Source organism: Drosophila navojoa, chromosome 4, assembly GCF_054131105.1.
Source record: "Drosophila navojoa isolate 15081-1374.11 chromosome 4, UAZ_NAV_1.0, whole genome shotgun sequence".
Classification (NCBI taxonomy): domain Eukaryota; kingdom Metazoa; phylum Arthropoda; class Insecta; order Diptera; family Drosophilidae; genus Drosophila; species Drosophila navojoa.
This window is the reverse complement of record NC_142892.1, coordinates 19,286,958-19,306,225: the sequence shown is the minus strand read 5'-3', so window position 1 is coordinate 19,306,225 and position 19,268 is coordinate 19,286,958. Positions and strand designations below refer to the sequence as shown.

The 19,268-nt window shown below is 39.3% G+C and overlaps 2 protein-coding genes across 6 annotated transcripts in view; one reads left to right on the top strand and one right to left on the bottom strand.

The window, feature by feature from the left end:
* Positions 1 to 19,268, bottom strand: part of mRpL20 (mitochondrial ribosomal protein L20) — a 73,055-nt gene that overhangs the window by 21,328 nt on the left and 32,459 nt on the right. The gene's annotated exons all lie outside the window — the stretch shown is intronic.
* On the top strand, positions 91 to 19,132 carry RhoGAP71E (Rho GTPase activating protein at 71E). Of its 5 annotated transcripts, none has more exons than XM_018101183.3 (7): positions 93 to 1,382; positions 9,507 to 9,708; positions 9,773 to 9,956; positions 10,552 to 10,614; positions 10,954 to 11,837; positions 14,289 to 14,775; positions 16,877 to 19,132. In XM_018101183.3, exons 1-7 carry the CDS (start codon positions 934 to 936, stop codon positions 17,374 to 17,376), a joined length of 2,769 nt encoding a protein of 922 aa, XP_017956672.1. In that variant the 5' UTR covers positions 93 to 933; the 3' UTR covers positions 17,377 to 19,132. The 5 variants fall into 5 exon arrangements, with proteins under 5 accessions (XP_089115636.1, XP_017956672.1, XP_017956673.1 ...); XM_089259511.1 differs by lacking the exon at positions 93 to 1,382 and adding an exon at positions 5,117 to 5,251; XM_089259510.1 differs by lacking the exon at positions 16,877 to 19,132 and having other exon boundaries at positions 91 to 1,382; positions 14,289 to 16,256.

Here is a 19,268-nt window from a genome sequence, read left to right as displayed (position 1 = left end):
CATAGCTCACGAATCAATGATATTGGAGAATTATATCGATACATCGATTGCTTCCACTTTGATATCAACAATTCGATATTATCAGTACACCCCTAGTAGAAAAAAGCTGCGCATCGCTAGTGTATACACAAGTGCTGAAGCTGCAAGTCGTGCGTGTAGGTACGCGAGAATTATTTTAAGAGCCACGAAAACTAACCAATTAATTTAATAAAAAAACAAAGCAACAACCAGCCGCGTCGTTATACTTATCACTTAGCATGTGGATTAAATATCTTTCGCTCAATATGCTGCGACGCGCCGCGCTATCTACGCTTCAACTCTAAAGAGACGGCAACTGTGAAAAAGAAAGAAGTAGCAAAGCAAAAAAAAGTGCATACAGGAGTGGCTGCTGTGAGTGCGCGAGCATATAAAATTGAAATTGCCAAATCTAAGCAAGCATACACACACACACACACACTCATCTAAATAAATACATACATAAAACACAGCTCTTGTTAAATTTAATTTAACATTTGTGTAATCTTAACGAACAAAATAATTACTACGTACGAAGAAAATTCAAACAACGCCCAAAACAAAAAAAGAAAAAAACAAAATTAACAGATACAAGTACGAGGAGCGGAGTAATAACGACAACGAAAGATAAATGCATACAGAGACAAAATAGCGAGAGAAACAACTACTACTACAATAACAACGCAGTTACATTCCAGTGGGAAAGTAAAGGGGAACCGAGGAACATGTTTTCAACCAGCATAAAACAGCATAAAATTGTGAGCGAGCACATTTTTCTGTGAAAACCGAACGCCCGAAAAAAAAGTGTTGCCCACACACACACGCACGCATACACACATAATTTAATATACATACGCGCGTACGCAGGCAAATAGCCGCACACAAACAAACCAACGCTCACGTACACACACATACACAATGTCCAGCTGGGCCGAACGCGTGCATCGACGCGCTGCTGATTTGGGCAACGTAGTCACATCCTGTGGCCATCCAGCTACCGCTCCCGCCTATCCCTACCGCTTGGAGAAGGTGAAGTTCGGTGTGCCTCTGGAGGAGGTGTGCAAGCACAACAATAACATTCCAGGCCCTCTCCTCGTATTAATATTGAAACTGAACAAGGAGTCGCCCAATCGACGCGATGTTTTCCGTGCGCCCGGCCATCAGGGCGCAATGAAGAAGCTCATCCATTTCCTGCAGGCGGGCCGACTCGTCAACGTTGATAATTATTCGGTGTTCACCATTGCCAGCGTACTAAAGAAGTTCCTCCGCAAGATACCGAACGGCATCTTTGGACGCAGTGGCGAGATGGAGCTCTTTGCCATTAACGAGCTGCAAAACGAAGCCGAGCAAACGGACCGTTTACACAGGTGAGTTGACAACTTTGTCAATTATTTACAGATGTAGATGCATGTACATATAAATATATACACACGTTTATGCAAACTTTTGTATATTGAATATAGTTATGTGTTAGCGACGTGACACGACCTATAGTATTTATCTGTATGGTTTTCGCGCCGTTTTTTAAATTTACCTTATCAATTGAGCTAATATTTATGAGGGTTGTTTTTACCTTTTTAATTTTACCTTCATAAATAATGTGGCACATCTTTAACTACATAAGTTAAATATACTACATATCGTGCTGACACGCGACCATCTCTAGAAGCACTGATGTACCCATCTTGTGTCTGTGTGTGTATATATTGTAACTAGCTTGCGGTAAACTTGCTGAACCGGATCTAGATTTGGTTGCAGCTCAAGAATCTTCAATACACACACATACCTATATGTATTTGTATATGTGTATGTAACATGTATGTGTGAGTTGGCAGATGTTGGGTGGGTGTGCGAGCGGGCGAAGACGTCTGCGAATTTAGTTGAAATTAAGTGAAAAGCGTTGACTATGTTTTGCTATCGCTGCGTTTGTTGCTTTTGCTGCGTTTCACATTTGCTAGATTTTCACCAATTTTCACTTAAACGCTAAGCGCAGGCGACAAAAATTGGTGGAGAGTAATCCTCTGGGCTTGTAGTAAGTACTTAGTTTGCAGCTGTAAATTGAAATGTTTTGTTTGCTTGTTTGCTTTGCGTTGATTCGCATTGCTTTGGTTTGCTTTGTTGTTGCAATCGATTTCTAACCGAACTGAATTAGAGCATAAAGCGTGGGCCAACCGACGAAGAGACAGACAAACAGACAGACCCACGCATGCTCAATTAAAATAAAACAAAAAATATTGCAGTTTTGTAATTTACGATTGCTTCTGTTACTTTTGTTGTTTCTTGCAATTGCAATCGCAGCCCGAATTGTGGGTGAAGTGTGTAGAGAGGAGACGGTAAAGTTGGTTGTGCGTGAAGCAAAATGAAGTGAAGTGAGCGGCTCTGGCAATTAAGCATTAACAATCGCAATCGATATTATCTTTCGTTTTTATCGGAGCTGCAGTGGCCTTGCCAACTTAATGCTGTTGAATTGGCATTTGACAGCTGTTTGATTGCAAACGCTTTATATGCGTCTATTCAGATTTCGCTTTTGTTAATACACTCTGCCACTTTGATATATGAGGATGAATGGGTGGTTGGATGCGGCAACTGCGTCAGCAGAGTCAGAAGCAGAAGTATCGGCAGCAGCATCACCAGCAACAACAACAACAACAAGAACAGAAGCAACGCTGTTACATTAATGCTAATGTGCGTGTAAACAAATAACGTCAGCAATAAAACATAAATTTAAAATTCGGATATCGGTACATGCGTAAAAATCGACCGCCAAATGATTTTTCCATTTCAGCTAAAGCAGAGCAGCGGTTCAAACGTAAATTTTAATTTGGTTACTGTAAACTTTGCGTTCGTGGCCAGCATACAATTATATACACATTTATTGTTGTAATTGTTTATGTGTAGCCGCTGCTGCTGCCGCTGCTGTTGCTGTTACCTTTCTTTTGTTTATTTACATTTTAGGGCAGGCGCAGGCCGCCAAACCAGCAAGAGCAACAGCAAAAAGATATCTCTACAAACAGGCACACGCACACACATTTATATAGATATATACATATATATACACAAACAAACACGCACACATTGAGCAATCGCAATCAGATTCGTTGCCGAATCAAACCAATGCGCGAAAATAGCGACTCTGCCACTGAAACTTTTTATAAATAGATACACACTGTAGACGCGCGTTTGAGACTTTGTATCAATTAACGTAAACGTAAAACGTAAGAGCAGCCCAACAGGTCCCCCACAAAACTATTGGCACTCAATTCAATCAGTTGGCACATCATTTTGTTGCCGTTGTTGTTGTTGTTGTTGCTGCGGGTTGCTGCTAAGTGTTATTATTATTGCAGCAGACGAACGACGGCAGCTACGACGTCATTGTTGCACGTTTTTGCAATATACTAGGTAATCCTCGGGTATACATATGCATTTGTATATCTATATTGTGTGCTAAATGCATAAGACCATGTGAGTTTGTTATTTCTGTAGAATTTTATTTGTAAAATTACCTGTTAGAAAAACAACAAACAACAAAACACAAACAAGACGCTGACGTCGTTGGTATCTAAAAAAGTTTGACTGCAGTCAGGTGTGTGCGTATGTGTGTGTATATGTACATATGTATGTATGAATGACCCAACCCCGCTTCTTGCCTGCCGTTCTCAATCTATCTATCTCTCTCTCTCTCTCTCTCTCTCTTTCCATCTTGTGGCTCCGTCAATTGTTTCGGTTTCCTGTTAGCTTCAACTTGTTGCCTAGCCAAAGCTTTTTTCGCTTCGTTTTGAAGCTTTTCGAACGCCTGTTGCGCCCATACGCCTGTCCCAAGGCAGAGCTTAAGAACTTTGCTACGAATTATGAAGATTAGCGAATTCTCTTAGAAATCAAATACTAATAAAATGAAAATTTTCTTTTATAGTTGAAAGTAGTTTAGTGCTTGAGTTGGACAATAAAAATAAAATCTTTTTAATGATGAGGCAAATCTAATTTCTGTCTATTGTCTAGGGTATTTAGACTTTGTGTCGCGGAAGAGATTTATTTTTAAATATCTTTTTTTGATTTCGACCTTTTCATATGCCAGCTGCCTGTCATATCATGCACACTGCCAAAGCTAATAGGATATTTACACAATTGCTGCCTGGCCGGTCGATTGGACTGTCCCTCTGTCCGGTTGCCTGTTGTCTGTGACAATAGTTGGGCATAAACCTTCTTCTGCTGTTGGCGAATATCAATAAGTGCAAAAAGAATGCAAAAATTGCCCGCTTTTGTTGGGCTAGACAGGCGAAATGGCAACTGAGCAGAGACGGCTGTCTGGAATATACATAAGTGAAGAAAGAGAGGAAAACAAGAAGGGACTGCGACTGAGACAGAGACAGAGACGGCGACAGGGAAACAGTTTATAACAAAAGCCGCATTGTCCAATGCATTAACAAGAGGCGACGTGGACGTCTGTTTGGGTCTATTGCAATATCGACTGATGTTCACTTCCTGATTATTACATTATGTAGTCAGTCACGGACTGCAGAGAATTGTGTTTTGTTTTGTTTTGTTTCGTTTCGTTTCGTTCGATTCTTTACTGGGTTCTCTGTGCTAAAGTCGTCATAGTTGTTGTTTTAAAGGGCTTCGCGAATCGCAATAACAAATATACAAAAATAAATATTATATATCTGCATGTATATACATATATATAAGAAAAAATTGCTACCTCAAAGTTTCCATTTGGCCACGCTGCATAAATAAACTTAAACTGCCGCCAGAGTCAGTCAGTCAGTCAGTCAGTTAGTCAGTCAGTCAGTCGCACAGTATAAACAACACACAATGCCCAATGCCCGCCCAAACAAAACCAATAAAAGTAAAATAAGCGAGTGCACAATATAAATATACATTCATATATAACGCATATAAACAGCGATCTCTTCCACAGTACATACAGTCACTAAAATGTGCGTCAGTAGAGCTCATCGGGTGCGTCGCGCGTTGTTCGCCTGGCCCTGTTTCGGCTGTTGCCAGCTTCTCTGGTTCAGTCTCATTCTCATTCTCATTTTCATCATCATCATATTCATATTCGCATTCCGTATCTGTCTCCATTTACCCTATCTCTGGGCCTCTCTTGGTTTGGGCTGCCTGTCTGGCTTGACTTTTCCAGCGATTGCCCTGAACGCTGATCTTTTGGCCAAACCATATGCCGGACTAACACTGCGATGTTCATCTTTGGACTTGTATAAAACTTTGCTCACACTATAATGTGAGTCAAATAAAAAATTAAATAGCTATTTGCAACTGAGATTATAATTGTCGAATATATATATCTTAGGCATGTGGCTTATTAGTGTTAATTGTCTGCACTATAGAGCTAGAAGTTAGATTGCAGTATGTATTTCTATATAATTTATAGCTAATGCCATCTTAATTGGTGCCTCTGCAACGTTTTGCGGCTTTTGACTTAATTAATTGCCAAATGAGAATCGCAGAGAAGCGTGCAAGTCAAGAGTAAACGGTATCCGTATGTCAAGTACGCTCGACTTTACCATTCTCATTTGTATCTTGTGCCTGTATCTGGCTGTCTGCACTTGTATATGTATGTATATATATAGGGTATATACATATGCACATATGTATATGTGAGCAAATTTATATGTTGAAACCGCTTCATATTTTTTTTTATGATTATCGTGCGTTGCGTTTGCTGTTTTACTTGGCTCATTATTATGACGTATTGTATTTTTCATTCGCTTTTTTTGTTTTTTGTTACCGCCAACAACAACAACAACAACAAAATCTGCTGCTGCTGCGGTTCGCGTTTCGCATCTGTTTGAATCTCTCAATTTTTTATATTTTTGCTAAATTAACACAAAGGCTTTTGGGCGTGGAGCCGCGTTGCCGCAGACGATGAGACGCAATCGCAAGACGCCGCAACGATGAATATTGATGCAGCTGCAGCTGATGCAGACTTTAAAGATATAATTGAGAATCTGAGGGGAAAAAGCCCTTTAAATAGAGCGAGTGACCAACTCTGCGGCTTACAGCAGCTGAGAGAACTGCCATCCTTTGTTCTTGCTGTTTTAATTGTGACTCAAGTAATTCCTATGTAGACTATTGCATTGACTCACTATTTGACTAATCTGCCCTGCGATCTATGTATGTAATGTGCAAACATTTCTTTAATAGGAATTACGCCTGATTTCTTAATATGGTTTGCATACTGCTGCATAACATAAAGCTGTGATAAAGCCTGGTTGCTTCCGAGTTCAGCTCTCAAGTCTCAGTGCCCCGCCCTGCAGTGTTCGTTTATGGGTCTTATCAGCCGGTAGAGCTGGCATCTGAAATCGTTCAAGTGGCACAAGAGTTGTGGGAATATCAAAACTGGTTTCTCTGTAGGGCACAAATACGTAACAATACATATATAATGCATATACATATATCTCTGATAACCACAAAAGAAATTAAAAAAGAAATGAAAGAAAGAAATAAAACAGTTACAACAACATTTAAAAAAAGGCAAATCAAATGCGGCACTTGAAAAGGCAGACGAGTGCGAGAAAAATAAAAAAAAAAAAACATTGTATTCGACTGCGGCTACGGCTGACATATTTCTTTTTTATGAATGAAAAAATACAATAATAATAATAAATGATTCATCTATAATGTGACGCAGCGTTGGCCTTAACAGTAGCACTTACACACACACGAACACACACACATATACATATGCATATGTGTTAAGCATACGAAAAACTATTTAGCATCCAATTCACAGAAATGCCTTTAAATATAGCCGGTTTCTTAAGCATTATGTAAAATCAGCGCCGTCTGTCTGGCAACACGGCGCATGCGTAACGCGTCTCGATCAGCGATTATATAAGGAGGCAGCTGGGTGCGTGTGCCCAAAATGCGGGTCTCTAATGTATCCCATTAATAATATGCATAAAATCATGTGTAGAAACAATAAAAGCAAGCTTGAATTGGCTGTCTTTGAGAGAACTCGACTAGGAAATGCCCTGAAGAAAAGGAAAGTTCAATGGGCAGTGAGCCTTTCTATGCGATTTTCATATGAAAAACAAGCGTAATAAATCATGTTCAACAAAGGGCAAACAACATCGGGCAACTTTGAAAGAATTTGATCAGAAAATGCCCTAAAGCAAACGAAAGTTTGATTGGAGATAGAGCGGAGAAGTCGCCTTTCTATGCGATTTTCATTTTTAAAGCTCATTAAATTACTTTAGAGGGGAGCTAGTTGAGAGAGTCATTTCTGAAACTATTAAATATTCTAAATGAGAACTTGGATTGTTTGAAATAATTGGAACAGCTGTTCTAGGCACCACTCTTGATACTTTTTAGCTTTGCAGCGCGGTCTGAGTATACCCATTTAATGGCAGTTTAACTATTTTGCACTTCATTTCGAGAATTTTGCGTCATCCATGTGAAACACGTAGAATCAGCTCGATTAATTCAGACTGATTGTAAAATATATAAAATAAAATTGTATAAATAGCTAAAACAAAATCAAATAATTTTGAGCAATTAAATCAATAGGGGGACATTAATCATCCGTACGATTGCGTACGATACCCAAAAAAAAATAAAATAAAATACAAAAATAATAATTAATGCCTTATCGCGTCCATATCAAACGACAGCGTAAACACTTGTTTCGTTAACCAATCGTTCAATTCTACTATTATATTGTTTTCGTTGTTGTTGTTGTTGTTACTGTTGTTGTTTTTCCTAACGGAATTCCTCGTAATTAATGCAATTAGTAAACAATTTGTACGCATTCCATTTACGAGCGTCGCCGAAAATAAAATAAAATAGTAAACAAAAGCCAAGCCACATACATAGCCCCAGATACGTATTAATAATAATAGATAAGTTATCTATTTTATTTAGCTTCGATTGCTTCGATTTGATGGGCTCGAGTTCGAGTTCGAGTTCGAGTTCGAGGCATCACACGGCGTTGTCCTCCATGTGAAGAAGTTGAAAAAGCATGGAGCTTAGCGCACCCTTCGATAAGATTGGACCGTGGGCCATGTAGAATATATTTATGGTATTACAGCGGCGGCACGTTTTCATTTTTTAATATTTAACGTATTTTTTTTGGGTGGTTTTGTTTGCTGCACTTCGGGTCGTTGATATCGTTGGGGGCCAGAGCTAAAAAGTTCAAGCCATAGGCTAGGCGGCCATTGCTCGGGTTTGCTCTGTTTGCTTCTCTTTATTTGCGTGTTTTCTTTTTTGTGCTATGAGGAAACAGGTGAACGCGCTGATAGTTTAGAGATGAAGTAACTTTATAAAGCCTTGACCCACGATATGAGCACTACGCCATTGGCAAACAATGTTTATCACCCGCTGATTAAAAGAGTTGACAAAAAAATCTGTAAAATCTGCTGAAAGCAAAAACTACTGAAGCGAATCGGATTGCTGTAGAATCTATCGCATACTGTGCGGGAATTTGCTTAGTCTGCCGTAAGTTGTGTTTACAAATATAGAAATAAGAAGCCTGCGTCTTCGTTTCTAATAATCCAAATAAATAATCGGATGAACTTCTCGTTTGCTTGAGGACCTTTTGCCAACTCATGATTTCTTTTTATGCAGAAGTCTTATTTTACTTTATTTTCTTTCTATAATTGGAGCTGCATTTGCAGCGGCGGCCTATTATTGTGCCTTATCAATGCATTTAACACCTTTAGAGTGTTGCAGTTGTCTCTGTGTTGGTACGCTTTTCTTTCAGTTTGTTTGTTTGCTCAGCTCATTGTATGGCAATTCACACCGGCAGCTTAATAGACGATGTCGGCCCCTGGAGCTTACTTCTTATATGCCATGTATTATAGTATAATTCATTGTCAAGCGACGCGTCGGTTATGGACGTTGACTGTGTGCTTGTATCTTCGAGTTTTCACTTTTTTATGGGAGCCGCAGATGCGAAGAGCAAAGAGCATTAATTGATTGGATGGCTGTGATAGTTGCTTAGTTCGCTTCGTTGGTCTCTAGGTTGTGTAACGAGCACGATAGACCGAAAGAGAGGCAGAAAGAAAGACAGACAGACAGGGAGAGTTAGAGAGAGAGAGAGAGAGAGGGGGACTCGGAGAGAGAGAGAGAGACAGACCAGTTTTGGTAGTTTGTTTGTCAGGTTTTCCAAGCCGCGCATGCCAAAATGAAAGTGTGAACAATTCAAGCAGCTGAATTTTAGTCTTCCTCTACCTCTACCTCTACCTCTACCTCTACCTCTACCTCTACCTCTACCTCTACCTCTACCTCTACCTCCACCTCTATCTAACGTCGCCTGCTGCACCCACCTGGATGGCTTTCTTCGCCGGCCCTGGCTAGACAATGAGTCAGTGCACTGTGTAATAAAAACATGAGTAACAATTGCCGCCGCCTGTGCCACCTAGATATGCATAGATAAGACGATCTTTATACGGGCTTCTGGGCTGACATTTACGCTTGCCTTCGTTTCGCATTCAATGTACTCATTTCCTCTTTACCGCATTCCGCTTTTCTTGCAGATTGTTTGCATCACTGCCCAAATATACGCAACATCTATTAGTCTTACTCTTTGGCACATTCCGCGTCATCGCCAGCAATGCGGCCCACGCATCCACGGGCATGACCAGCGAAGCTCTCGGCGTCTCTGTAGCGCCCAGTTTCTTTCAATCCTGCGTCAGCGATGGCAAGACCGCGCGCATGGAGGATGTGCTCAAGTTTAAGGTGAGCTCCGAATGGACTATACATTTAGTGATTATGCTGGGTACTAAACACTCTTCCCTTTCAGGTGGCCACCAAGATCATGCAGCACATTATCGATAAGTTTGCCACACACGATATCTTCGGGCGCGACAACTACGAATACTATGCCCGCGTCACGGGGCGCATTCTAAAGGTGCAGGACGAATGGATCTGCAGTTTCCAATATCCGCCGCCGCCACGCGGCAAATTGGCGCAACAGAAATATGCATGTAAGTGGAGTGGGAAGAGGTGTCTAAGGAATGCCAGAGTTAAGATTAGGGATTACAAATGAAACTATTTAGAATGGAAAGTTTGTGCTCAAGATCTTTAACTGAATTGAAGCATATACATATTGTAAGATTGACTATATGAGTTAGGATTCATAGACCACATATGATTCTCGGAACTTTACTCAATATACAACTATTTAATATTGTCAATTCGTAAAATTAAAGTCAGATAAATACGTGAGCAATATGTATATAATTATACATTATGAATACGGAATGTGTGTTCCATATAAGCAGTTAGACCTGTTTCTGAGTCGCAATACGATATGGAATATTTATAGTATCGAAAGCACCCACAATAAGTAAATATATATTATTAAGGCATCTAGATTTCCATTGCATAAGAACTTAATGATTATAAGAAAGGCAATTGTGGTTTTTATAAAATCTTAAATATAAATAAATATTTGTATATACATTTATAAATATTTATCAGAGATAAGAACTAAGTTAAACTAGGTTATTAAAGTCATTTTTATTCATTTATTTATTCAATGCACAATGATTAATAAACTTTTCTTTCTGCTTATCACAGTACAACATTCTCTGGAGGCCGAAAAGACTTGGTTGCAGTGCCAATGCGAGCGTTGGGGCTTACGTGAGTACCTCTACTATCTAGATTAGCTCTATCTGGCTATCTATAAGCTGTGCCACTATTCGTATTTGGGGTTAGCTATGTGCTTAGTTCTTAAGTCCATTGCTTGGGCAACAGGCTTTTGGGGTTTCTATGCTTTGGGCTTAACACGAATTCTTCACACACTAGACTCTCTCTGTCTCTCCTCCTCCTCTGTCTGTCTTCGCTCTCTCCATCTATTCTCTAACTCTGCACTCTGCTTTGACTCACACACGACCTGTACATATTTAATGTCTATTTCATTGCTCATACGAAACCTCTTAACTATAAATTACTCTTAAAATCGAAACGTGTTGCATGCAGTGGCCCAGGAGGAGTCTCGCTCGACGCCCGCACTGCTGACCAGCTCCAGCTCGGCGCTGGAGAACAGCGTGCTGTCGCTGGGCGTGTCGCCGGAGCACTCGTTCATCGAGAGCTGCGCCCGTCTCTCCGTGTCGCTGGAGGGGCCGGGCATCTTTGCCATGACCAGCTCGCCGCTGCCGGCCAAGCGCGCTGGCAACGGCAACGGCAACGGCACTGACTATGACTACGACGACTATGTGGACGACGAGGAGGATAATGATGAGCTGGCCCACGACTTTGCCGCCGATCTGGAGCTGAGCAGCATTGCGCCGGCCACGCCGTCGCATCTGCAGCAGCAGCAGCAGCTGCGTGGCCTGCAGCAATTCAAGCAACGGCAGCAGCAGCAGCTGGCGGGCACAACGAGCAACTCACAGGACGACGACGACGACGAGGAGGACGACGAGGATGACGAGCTGACCACCGTGAAGCGTCGCTACCGTCAGAACAAAAAGAAGCCCTTGCCCAGCGGCCATCATCAGCGACGCCTGCGCACCGGCACCAAGAGCCTCGACGGCAGCAGCGATCGTCGTGGCAGCAATGCCGCCTCCACCGGAGCCATTGCTGGGCCCACAGCAGCCACCAGCGCAGCCCTGGGCAACAGCAGCAGCAATGGCGGCAAGCTGAAGCAGCCGCAGCGGACCTGCAGTCGCTGCAATCGCGGCATACGGCACAGCAGCTCGTGCAGCTCGAATTCTGGCGGCGCCGCTGGCTCCAATGGGGGCGCTGGCGGCATCGGCGTCACGGGCGGCAACGGCGGTGCCAACTCGGGCGGCATGACCATGGAGGAGCTGCGCGCCGTCAATCGCTATGCGGAGAGCACCAAGAGTCTCTCGTATTTGCCACAGGTGAGGGACAAGTTCTGGCCTGGTTCTAGAATATCCGTTTAAAAAAGGGCAATCAAATCAAATCCTTTCCCAAAAAAAAAAAAAAAAGAATACGAAACGATATCCTAATCCAATCAGCCTTCCCTTTGCCATTAGCAATCCTGCTCGAATTTTAAGTTCTGTATTCTATTTGCAGGTTTGAGCAAGCAAACTGCAAAAGAAATTCCGAATTAATCGATAGGCGATAAGTTTTTCTTGATTTGATGAATTTTTAACTCTTGATTTGTATTACTATTTTTACTTTCTTTATTTTGATTTTATTTTAATTTTCTGTAATATTATCATTTACGCTGTTTATTTGTTTATTTTCCAATTGATTATCAATTTTGTTTAATTATATATACTATTTTTTGTTGTTTAATTTTTCTTAATTTAATAACCTTTGGACGGCCGCCCCCCATGCCACGCTATGAACTTTTTCCCCTCCCTCTCACCTTTATTTCTTACTTACGAAATTGTGTTTTTTTTTTTTAACTAATCGAAAACAAACAACAAAAACAAAAACAAGAATGTTTTGGATTTAATTTCTCAGAGTTTTGAACGTTTGCCTTTTTTTCTCTCTCTCTCTCTCTCTCTCTCTGTCACTAGTTTTGTATTTTATTCTATGCTCTTTATACTATATACTTATATATCTTACTAAAGCTGCGCCTGCAACAACAACAACAAAAACAACAACTACCACTTACAGACTCACAAATACACAAACACACACACAAGCTCACAAATATATTTATATATATATATGAGTACATATATAAAAGAACAATTTAATTTTACATTTAAGTATATTTTTAAGCAAATCTGGCACTAAAAAGCTCAGAATAAAACTCGAAAAAAAAGTACAAAAACTACACAAAAAAATACACACATTTAATTATGCAAAAAATGAAGAGGAGCAAACAACAAAAATAACTGTACTTTGTTCATTTTTTGTAACTACATTCAAATCATTTTTAATTTTATTTATTTTACATGTTCTTTAGCCAAACTTTCAAAGTGAAGAAGAAAAAAAAAAAAAAAACAAGAATCAACCAAAAATCAACAAAAATTTTATATAAAATATAAAACAAAATTTTACAGAAATTCTGTTACATTAATTCTTTTTCCATCAAATAAAAAATAATATAAATAAATATTCCATCAACTTTTTTTTCAAACAAAAACTAAAGAATTTAGGCACTGTACATATACATATTTATTTATAAGTTTATAAATAACTCAAGCAAATCATGTCTTATCATTGTTTCCCGAATGTGTTCAGACAATTAAACATAGTTTGTATATCTTATCATTATAATAATTATTTTCTTATGTTGAAGCCAAACTAAAAATACAAAAAAAATCACACACAAACTGCTGCACAAACACAAACGAATTTGTTTTTTTTTTTTTAGCTATCTAGTTAATAGCTTAAGTTATGTTTTGATTAAGCCACGCAATTGTTGAATTTGCATTGTTAATTGTTAATTGTTTATTGTTAATTTGTAGTTTTGTTTTGTTGTCGTCTTGTCGTTGCCTCAATTAACCCAACCAACTCTTTGTTTGTAGTCTGTGCTCGTATCTTGTCTCTTGTATCTTGTTTCTTTGTCTTTTAATTTGTAGTTTGCAACAGAATTAACACAGATTAACAAACACACACGCACACTCACACACGCACACACATATACACCTCGAAGAGCTCCGCAACTGCATATGAAATTTCTTTCATAAATAATATAAACTATATACATATATACAATCTTTTGTATGTTTCATAAAATGTGCTCAGCAAACGCTTGTTGGCGGTTCCCTAATTATTATTTATGTATTAATTTATTATCAGCTGCAAATTTGTTTGCTTCAATCTTATTTGAAAAGGGTTATTCACAAGTGACTAAAAAAAAATGAAATATATTATATGTTACTTGAAATCTTATGCTATTCCTGTGAATAACCTTAGTAAATATATTTATTTAATAATATTTTTGATCGCACTTTTTTCTCTGCTGCGCTGCCTTCAAATTTGTGTAAATAATTACAAAATTCTAATTTAAAATTGTTAACACCTCTTTTAATTATTACAATTTTCGTTTGTATTTTATTTATTTCTATCTTTTTTTTTTTTTCAATTTATTTGATTTATATTGAAAATCTACAAATCTACAAATTAAGGAAAACAAATTTAAAATTCAGCTTTTAAAAATTAAAATAATAAAAATTCCTATTTTAATTATGAACAAAATCGAATACTTTAAATGCCAAAACTCTAATGCGAAATTTTTGAATCCCCGTCTTCCCCAAATACAACAACAACAACAACACATCACAACAACAACAACAACGACACATGACAACTACAACAACAACAACAATACAACAATATCAATGCAAAAATCTTACAAATTATATAAATCACACACAAAATTGTGTTAGGTCCATGAACGCCAAACCGCACGCATGCGCACCCGCTCCGAATGGTTCTTGGGGCCACGGGATGCGGTCGTCTCGCTGCAGCTGCCGGCGGACACGTGCAGCAACTGCTGCCTGGCCGTCGCCGCCGCCGCTGCCGCTGGCTACCTGGGTGGCGGCAGCACGCGCGACATGCGCCAGACGGTGGGCGGCGGCGTCGGCGGTGCCGGCGACATCGAGGCGGAGCGCAGCCAGGCCGCGCTGCTCTATCACTTCTATCGGCGGCAGCGGCGCGAACGCGAACTGGAACTGGAAAGGGAGCGGCAGCCGCAGTCGCAGCCGCAGCTGGACGATATGATGGACACCGAGGACAGCTACAGCTACAGTCGTCAGCAACAGCAGCAGCAGCAGCAGCAACAAAAACAACAACAGCAACATATACATTCCAAGGGTCTGCTGCGACCGCCGCAGCAGCAGCAACAGCGTCGCCTGTTGCTGGACGCCAATTCGGGTAGTTATAAAACGGCAGCAGCACTAACCAACAATCACAATCAATTCACCAAGAACGCACCTGCTGCCCAGCAAATGCTTAACAACAGCAACAACAGCAGCAGCAGCAGGGGCAATAGCAGCAGCAGCAGCAACAGCAACAGCAATAACAACAGCCTGATGTTGCCGCATGCTCGTAGCTTTCATCTACACGAAACAACATTGAACAACAACAGCAACAACAACAACAACAATACGTGCTACTACTCGACACAGAATCTGTCAGCCGCTGCTGCTGCAACTGCTGCAGCAACTGCTGCTGGCGCCGTTGGTGTTGTTGTTGCGCATGTGGACAGCGCCAGCCACAAGATTGACTCGGACAGCGACTGCGATTCGCTAGATGGCCGTGTGCTGCACACGCTGCAGGCGCATGAGCTGCAGCAGCATGTGCAGCCGACATTGCGTCAGCTGCGCCACTCCACGCCGCTCATGCTGCAGCGGCGTCAGCGTCAGCGGCAGCGCCAGCGCTTGGACAGCAATGCGTCCGCTTTGTCGCTGTATCAGTCGTTTGAGACGCAGCGCGGCAGCAGCAGCAGCATCATTTATCGCAATGACAGCAGCAACATCAACAGCAACAGCAACAGCAACAGTCATGCCAGCAGCAGCAACAGCAGCAGCGGCAACAGCAACAACAACTTTGTCACAGTCATTTTTAACGTTTTGGATTTCCTGTTTTGAAATTTCTGTTATGTTGCAAAATATGTTTTCATTTGTAAAATCATCGCTTAACCAAAAAAAAAAAAGAAACAGTCTGCAAGTGGCATGTCCTGTGTGTTGTAGATGAATCCAGTAAAACTCCCGACGAACTCATTGCGCTCATTTGTACTCATGCAAGAACTAACATTGTAATTTATATGCATACATATATGTATACAGGAAATGTCTCAGCGATCTCTGAACTTTGTCCCCATGCAAAATTTGTCGAAGCATCGCCATGAATGTTGTTAACTTATTAACTTGTAATTTGTGTAAATCACGCATTAATTAACGTCGCCTGCCTTGTCAGATATGATAGGCTGACCTGGTCAGTCGTGTCTAATACATATCCTAAATATTATATATCAAATATAGATGTATATTAAATAATATAAAACTTAATCTTCGATCAGCTCATCCCTCTAATATATATCTCTGCAGAGTTTAGCTGCCTTAAAATCAATTTCTAAACGATATTTGTTTAAGTAGCCTTTCTATGCAATTCTCAAAATCCAAAGTTAGCTCATTATGAGTTAGAATAAATAACAGAACTAGGGTTAAATACAATATTGCGAATATTCGTCGAATATCCATCCATTGCATGCATAAAAAATATTTATTAAAAATTAAAGATCATTTGATTTTGTTACCTAAATATTTATTTTTAATTCTAATTATAATTATTGATAATTATTCGATATTGTTTTATGTGTAGAACGCGTGCGCTTTCAGAAATTTTCAACATATTTCTTATCTTTTTTTTTGTCTGAATGCTTTTTATGTGTAAACAATTAGTATTTTGTTTGTATACAATAAATATTTACATTTATTTATTAAATGTTAAGCTTTTGTTTTGTTTAAATGTTTTTTTCTTTTCTCTTGTATTTCGTATATATGACATTTAGAAATTGTTGTAAACACACTTCACATCAACACCCACACACACACCCACACACATCTATTGTAATTGTTGTTTCTATTATTATTATTATTATTATGATTATTTTATGTGTACTAACGCAACCCAGAAGGAAGAAATTTTGTGTTTTATGTTTGTGTTTTTCTTCATGTATGCTTTGAGTTGTTTTTGGCTGTTAGCAACACGCCCAGTCGTAACGGCAACCACAACAACAACCATCCGACTAAATCCATAAATGAAACAACAAAATAATATACAATCCATATAAAAGAAAAAACAACGTCCCATTTTTAATGTGAAGCCCTGCTCAAATTCATAAACAAATTTTATTTTTCGTTTCTCTTCTCTCTCTCCCCCTCCGCCATCCGATGTGTGTACATATACATATACATAAATAACTGTATGCGATCAATGCGTAACCTGTGTATATAAATCCGCATTTAATCAGTTGGCAACATCCGTTTGAGTAACAGCGCCGAGTCCATACAGTACACAGCGCGTCGACCCAACATCGTCGGCAATCCCAACAGCAGCAACATCAACATCATCAGCAGCAGCAGCATCAGCAATCCCAACAGCAACACACGCCGCCTGCTCATCAACGTGCCGCGGCAGTATCCGCTGCGCTCCTCGCTGCGTCGCCACAAGGAGAAACAGATCGGCGGCAGCCAGAGCAACAGCAGCAACAGCATCAGCAACGAACAGCTGACCGGCAGCACGGCGCCAGCGGCAACAGTTGGCGGCGCAGCGGCAGCCGCTGCAGCTGGAGTGCCGCTGAACAAGCCGCTGTTGCTGGTGGGCCTGCTGCCGGGCGCCGAGCAGCCGCCGTCTGTGCGCAATTCCATAGCGGACTGTGGCAGCCACGACTACGACAAAATGGACACCATGGAGCACCAGCTGAGCTTGGAGTGCAGCACAACGCTGAGCTTCAAACCGCCGCGGCTGTAACAGCAGCAGCAGCAGCAGGAGCAGGAGCAGGAGTAGTTCAAGTTGGAGGCAAGCGACGCAGGCTCAAGTAACATTAAAAAAATAAAAATAATAACGATTTAATGGATTTAATATTTGACTAGCGTTTAATTAAATATTAAATGTAATCTAACACACACACACAACCACACACAAACACATTTATATATTAACATATATATGTACTTGTATTTATGTGTATAGCAAGAAAAGGCTGATTTTCTTTAGTTAATAACGATAAAATTTAACGGATATTGCAACAAATTGCCAAATTTTATTTGAGACAAGTGAAAAGCAAATTGCAAACAAAAAGAAACTACGAAATGAAATGGAATGGAATGCATTATTTTATTATTCGAATACGTTGCATTTTATATATTATTTCCAATTTGATATCTGATGAATCTCTGCAATTAAATTTAATTCAAAACTGCATTCAAATTCAATTCACTCGAAACACATTGTCAACCGGAAACTCTTAGGCTAGCTGCATTTCTTATAGAAACAATTGACCTGAGCATAAACAGAGATATCAAAGCAACAACGAGAAACAAACAAACAAACAACAAATGCTAAACACAGTTTGAACAATATTTATTGTATATAGAATATACACGATTTTTCAACTTTTCAAAGCAAAGACTCGCCCAGCAATCAAAATAAAAATAAAAGCGTTCAATATTGTTAGAACCGTAACTCAAAAAGAACTCAATATTATATATTATATACGTAAAAGTACAAAAACAAGGTCGAAAAAATTAAAAAAAAAAAAAATAAATAATTAATAAATAATTCAAAAGAATGAATTGCGAAATATACATACTATATTATGCCACACACATACTTATAAAAACCCATTGTATATATATACAAATATGTAGCATTTAATTGATAATATTACTTAATATCTAGGCGTCAAGAAAATTCAAACAAAGTTGTAATTATATTTATAGCTAATGTCTGTGTGTCCAAAAAACAACAAAAAACTAAAAAAGAAACTATACGGTATAAATGTTTACATATAAAATGAATTAAAACTAGTGCTAGCACAGCTCGAGCAACCCACAGTAAAGGTGCAGAAGTGAGAATAGTTTAAACTCGAGTAATTAAACAAATTTCAAGCAACAATATCTATAGCCCAGTTAAGGTCAAGCAATCCCAACTGAACAGTATGTCATTATCCTCTGCATAATGTACGCTCCAAACTCGTTCACTGCCCCGCTAAATCCCCTGCATATGCCCAAAATCTGTACCATTTCCTAACCCATTACCATTTAACTGAAAAAACTTGCTGATATTTCGCGCAGTTTAGCGAAAAATCGAACAAAGTTGAGAGAAAATTCACTCGCTGTGCTGCAGAGAGTTCGTTTGACAAGAAAACAAGAAGATATGAAAACTTGAATTTATATATTTACATAAATGTAATTAGGCTTAGTTAAAGTTGAAAACAAAATTGAAGAATTTGGCCATTTCATACATAGTATGAAGCAAATTATGCTGGACCTACTAAAAAGTGAAATGAATACGCGCAACACCAATTTGTTGATTAGTAAACCTTTTATTACCAACATCATTTTTATAATGCCCGTTTATGTTAGGCTATAAGCTAAATATATAATAAATATATATATTATTGTATATGTATAAATCTTACATAGTACGATTTCGAGTGAAGTACATTCATTAGCCCTTAAATATTATAAATCTTATGTTTATTGTATATGATTAAAAAAACAAACACACACACACAAAACAAAACAAATGAAAATGGTAAAGCATACAAAATGTGCAGGGTCTATTTCCATATTTAGATAAAATACATCAAATTTTATAATTCTGCTGCGAATGCATTTCGAATATATTTTTAAACAAAT